Here is a 5,886-nt window from a genome sequence, read left to right on the forward strand (position 1 = left end):
CGAGCGATGGATCGGCGCGGGGGAAAAAAAAAGAATAATCAAAACGACGTCTTCCTCACGGCATTATCATCAGCGCGGCACTCAGCATCAAATGAGGGAATGACAGCGTAGCCGTCACTGCCCAGACATAATTCACTAATAATAAATAAAAGGGTGTTTTCATGAAAGCCTGTTAGGGGGCTGGAATGGATCTAACGCAGCGATATCTAATCAACAGTTCATTTTTTAACGTCCTCACCTACGGAGACAGACAGTCCCAATAATGGCTTGAAACGTTTGAAAGACAGGAAATATATACATATATCTATATTTATAGAAAGGAAGTACACCACATTCTTACCAACAGAAATATGGGCGTCGTCGGCTAACTTTTAAAATGATTTGAAAACGAAGCGACAAAGTTTGAGATGTTTGCAGAGTTTTTAATAACCGATGGAAGCGCCGAAAAGGAAAAAAACCCCCGCGGAGAGAGATTTTACACAAAAGTATTTGAAGGTCTTGTCTGCTACGGTCATCTCATTTAGCTCCTGCTACGAGGATAAGCGGGGCTCCTCTCTTAAGTGACTTAATGCTAAGATATTCTGCAGATGTTCATTGGATGCAGTAAAGTGGGGAAAGGGAACATCTTGGATGAATCTCTGCTGGAGCGCTTCCCGGAGCGCAGCTGTCGCGGTGTCCGGTTAAATTCCGTTCACATCATTTCCCCTTTCTCCCCGGAGACAATACCTGTGTGCCCGCGCACAAACAAAATGCAAATTCCGAAAAAGGAGGGGCCTCCTTCAGGAAGAAATAAATAAATAAATTCCTTCCTCCTCCATTTTGCCCTCGTCCTCTCTCTCCATTCCGATCGCTCCTTTTTTCCTTTTTTCTTTTTTTTTTTTTCTTTCCGGGGGAAGGTCTTTGATGTGTGTTTTCACAGTCCTCTCTCAACAGCGGTGCGCCACTCTTAAACTGCAAAAGGAATTTCAGCCTCGCACTTCTCGGGCTAATTTATCTGAGATTCTAGACTTCAATCTGCCTTTTTTTTTTTTTTCTGTGTCAGATGCCGGCTGGAATACTCTGCCTCGCCTCTTTCATCCATCCATCCTTTCATTTAAAGGGCTTGTATTCCCATCGAATCAGTCCCGCAAGAAGTCGCGCTGGCCCCAGTCATTGTTGGGGTTCGCCATTCCCCCCCATTTTAATCTGCTTCGAGCCCTCCACCCCCCTCCCCCCACCCCAGCAGCCCCGGCACGTTGAAATCGATGACGTTTGCCCCCCAAAAAAGAAACAGAGTCAACATCGAGTCCGATTCGAAAACCTGGAAAGAGACGGGCTGTGTGGTGAAATGCATCTTACTGTAGCGTCAGAAAGAGAACTGTGCTTGCCGCCGAAGCCTTCCACCTGCTGAGTGCAGGATTCAGTTTGTCCTCACTTCGCCTTCAACACTCGTTGCAGCATCCCCAAACCTCTCCGTCTCTCAAGAACAACGACGACGTTGCATTCGGAGCGAATCTTAAATCCCGGCCAATCGCACGAACGCACGAGTCGGACCAACTGAATCCTGATTTATTTTTAATTTTTTCTTTTGGTTTTCACGGGCTTTCCACTTTTGTCATTTAAATAATTTCTCGTTCAATGAAAAGAAGGCGTCTGTTTTACTTTTTTTTTTTTGTTTTGTTTTGTTTTCTTTGTTTTTTGTTTCTTTGTTTTGTTTTTTTTGCGCATCAGCCGTTCTTAGGCCAGATAGCCTGAGCAGACACACTTGATGTGAGTGGTGGCAAAGTGAGTCATTGCACCCTGCCGCTGTGTGTAGTGCTGTGGGGGAGGGTGCTGTGTTGTGTGGGCCCCCAGTGGTGAACCAAGGTGGCTGACTGTCTGTGTTTCCACATTACGTCTGTCTTGCCTTCCTTTATGAAGTGGGATCATTTTGCACTGTTCGGTATTCATCATCATTTTCTTGCTTGTTTGTTAGTTGGCTTTTTTTTTTTTATGTTGGTTTGTCTGTTTGTTGTTGTTTTTTTTTTTCTTTCTGAGCGCTCATCTGGCCTGTTGGTGTTGTATGCCTACCTGACTGCTATGCACATATCCAGTGTCACGGTGTTTTGTTTTTTTTTTTCGTCATTTTTAGTCTCTTAATTTGTCCAGTATTGTTCAGGATAATCTATAGATTGCCGATTACGATACAAGAGAAAATGATGATGGGCACCGCACGGGGACTAATTGATTTTTAATGAAAAGTCTTTCAAGTGTTAAGACTGTGAGTACGAGATTAATTGCCTAATATTTAATCTAAAGCAGAAGGGAAACGCCCACATTGCAAGAGTCCTGAGCAGTATCTGGCTGTGAAGTCTGAAGGTATATTAAGATGTGTTGTTTGGCTGAACAGTAAATTAATGTCCCCGCCCCCTCTCTCTGCAGGACAGCACTCACTGACCAACAGCAGGGACATCAGCGCCATGGACACCCTCCCACTCAACGGCAACTTCAACAACAGCTACTCCCTACGCGACGACGACTATGAGGACGTGGGGGTCCGAGGCCCGGGCGACCTGGGGGGCCTCAACCTGGACGACGCCGCCTTCGAGAAGATGATCATCTCGGAGCTTGTCCACAACAACCTGAGACCCCGCGGGGCTCCCAAGGGCCGCGAGGCCCCGCGGGAGAAGGAGAGGGCCGCGCCCCCCAAGACCCGGGTGACGGTGGACCGCGGTGGGGGTGGGAGCGGCAGCGAGGACGACGCCATCGTGGCGGACCACGCCGAGGCCTCATCCCCCCAAAGAGGCGTTGGAAGAGGAGGCCACCCCACCCTGGAGCTCCTGCTGCACCCCCACCACAAGGAGCCACTGGAGGCCCCCCTGCTGCCCCAGAGGACTCACTCCCTGCTCTACAGCGCCCAAAAGGCCCCCCGCCGCCCGGAGGGGGCCGGGGGCCTCGGCCCCTCGGACACTGCTGCCGCCATCGAGGGCGCGGGCTCCCGGTCGCCTAGCAACAACAACAGAGACTCCCTGTACACCAGCATGCCCAACCTGAGAGACTCGCCCTCCCCCTCGGCCTCGCCATACCCCCCCGAAGAAGAGGAGGAGGACGACCTGTCCCCGTCCCCTCGCGGCGACGAGGACGTCTACCACAAGAGCATGCCCGAGCTGGGGGACGGGCCCCAGCCCATGTCCTACTACCACATACACCGAGGCACCAGCGACGGCTGCATCGTTCCGCCCGGCGGCGAGGGCTGCGCCTCAGAAGGCGACGCCCCCAAGGACGGACAGATGCAGCTCATCACCAGCCTCTGAGCTGCGGGCCGCCATCTTAGTTTGCACAGGTCCGAACAGACAGGTGTGTTTGGTTGATGTCAAGACTTTTGCCAAGACTCTGCACTCTGCCTTCCCTTCCTCTTGGGAAAGGAAGGCAAATGTTTCTCTCTTTTTATTTTCTTTTTTGATGTGGATAAAAAAAAGAAAAGATAAATCAATGACTTTTGCACACAGACCCCATGAACAGATGAACAATGATCTACACCCACACACACACACACACTCACACACACACACACACAAATATCCTTTCAAGGTCAGAATATTTGTGGACTTCAAATGCCGCGCTGGCAAACTAAAGAGGTGCAGAGAACACAGCACAGACTATTCAAGTGAAAAAGAGACTGAAAAGAAAAAAACAACAAAAAAAAAAAAACGTGCTTCAAGTTTAAAACTATCAAACAATATTCACATGCTTGTGGGGGACGTTACAGAACGGGATGTTGTTTGGTCCTGATTTGTACAACTAGAACTAGTGCTTCACGATACAGTCAGGACTGTAAAATAAAACAGAAACCACTAATTAAGACTCAGGCCTTATATTTTCTCTATTGCACATTCAATTGTTGTCAAAGTAACAGCTAAAGAAAATCTATTTTGCTGTACCACTTGTGTCAAAAATGAAAAAAATTCAATAAAATGGAAAAAAATAAGAAATGGCAACCATCAGTAAATACGCCATTTCAATGTTAAAAAAAGAGATTCTTCTGACGAGGTTGATCAAAATGGTGGAAATGTGCTTTTTTTTTTTTCCTCTCACACTTGACTTAATGTCGTCCATTTGAATATAAAACCGATGCTTTGAGGGACGCGACGTCCGCTCAAACCATGCTCACATCTTCGCTTGTGAAGTGCTTTTCGCTTTCATGAATGAGTTTCGCCAGCAGTATATTTGTTAACACCATGCCATGCACAGATTTGGAGTGAATTGGATACATGTGTAATTTATTTTACTTGAAAGAAATGTTCAGGTTTCCATCATTTCTTTGTGCCAGTGCGATGCTGCAATTCTGCAAAAAAAACCTAATCCGCCTTTGACACGAATTAATTTATTAACTGAGCTATTCAACAAATTTAAAAAAAAGGTAAAGAACATGGTGAAAGTGTGACTTGTTGCAGCACTGTTTAGGTTTATTTTATTCCTTTTGTAAAAGCCCATCGTCAGCTGATATTTAATTCAACTCTTGTTTGATATCAAATAAATGTGAGATTTTTTCTTGTTCCCAAATGTTTTGACTGTCAATTCCTATTCTGCGGCTCGACGTGCCGTGAATGAATGTACCATGAATGTTTTGTACGTCGGAGAAAGGGGAAGTGACTGACGCCTAATGAATACCCTGTAACGGGAATCATGCGAGGTTAGCCTGAAACGCCGTCGTTTCTGATCAGACTCCTTTTCTCGTGTGAAAGCCAAGGACAAGCCGACATGACCACCCCCCTCAGGACACCCCGGGTGCAGGAGCCTCGGATTGGCCGTCCGTCTGGCTGACCGCACACTAACTTTTCGGTGGACTCGTGTCCGGCTGCCGCAGGGCTGAGCGGGCCCCGGTCGGCGCCGGGTGCCAGGTCGCTGTCATAGGCGGAGTCGCGGGCCAAGGCATTGCTCCAAGCCCACCATGGCTCTTTGCCGCCTTGTTTGAATGTCAGCATCTCAGTTAACGCAGAGCCGTCCAGAAAAAGGCCTCAGAGACACTCTGTAAATCACATGGGGAACTTGGCTTTCGTCCAGATATGAATCAAATGAAACGCAACGCTGATGACGCACTCACGGTTCACCGAGGAACGAGCCACTATTGTCTCTGCGAGAGCTCCCTCTTTTTATTTTTATTTTTTTTATTTTTTTTGTTCTACAGAACCGCCACCAATCCCCCTCTTGGGTGAACTATTTTACCATGTTTGGGTCTATAAACAATTAATCACTACTCCAAGAGGGGGAGAATCACCGCGGGTGAGACTAATAAACATCGACCCAAACAACATGTACACGGAAAAACATAAACATGTATCGAAAAAATTGAATTAATTAGGTCCAGGAAAACTGGAACAGCAATGGGGCATGTGGCCTCTTCCTGTCATAGTTATGGCAGTAAATGAGGAAGAAAGGGAAAAGGATGCAACCAGGAGGGTGTTGGGGTGCGTTCAAAGCAGGTGCCGGTGGCATGAGTGGGCCTGTGATGAGACTGCCTTTGTCTGCAAGTGTCCACCAGTGAGTGTACAGGACTTATCCCGATAGGTTCTGGTGTATAAGGTCGGTATTATGTCGTGGCGCCTCCAAGCAGCAGAAAGGGTCCCGAAGCCACCCCCAAGTCCCACAGCCGCATAGAGACCCCACGCCTGCGGAAAACACCGAGCCCCCTGCCCTGCATCCACAGAAGACCCCCCGTGCCACCCAGAGAATCCGGAAGCCCACGGAGCAACGCCCACGCCCGGCCCCGCGGAGCATAACCCAGTGCCAGGGAGCACGAGGAGACCCCGCATCCCTGAGGCGCACACATACAACCCACCCCCATGTGCAGGCACAAGACGCAGCCGCAGGCACAGAACCCGGGCGCTGGGCACGAACCAACAGAACGACACCTCGCCCGGGCCGGCA

At 48.7% G+C, this 5,886-nt stretch overlaps 1 protein-coding gene across 3 annotated transcripts in view; it reads left to right on the forward strand.

The window, feature by feature from the left end:
* adgrl2b.1 (adhesion G protein-coupled receptor L2b, tandem duplicate 1) overlaps positions 1-4,515 on the forward strand; it is a 69,242-nt gene extending 64,727 nt beyond the window's left edge. For 2 of the 3 annotated variants that reach the window (XM_080011505.1, XM_080011503.1), the window contains one exon: positions 2,401-4,515. In XM_080011505.1, coding sequence (XP_079867631.1) covers positions 2,401-3,272 — 872 coding nt within the window. In that variant the 3' untranslated portion in view covers positions 3,273-4,515. The remainder of the gene's footprint in view (positions 1-2,400) is intronic. The other variant, XM_080011504.1, reaches the window with a different exon arrangement.
* The last annotated feature ends 1,371 nt before the right edge of the window (positions 4,516-5,886 follow it).

This window comes from Zeus faber (assembly GCF_960531495.2).
Source record: "Zeus faber genome assembly, chromosome: 12".
Lineage (NCBI taxonomy): Eukaryota > Metazoa > Chordata > Actinopteri > Zeiformes > Zeidae > Zeus > Zeus faber.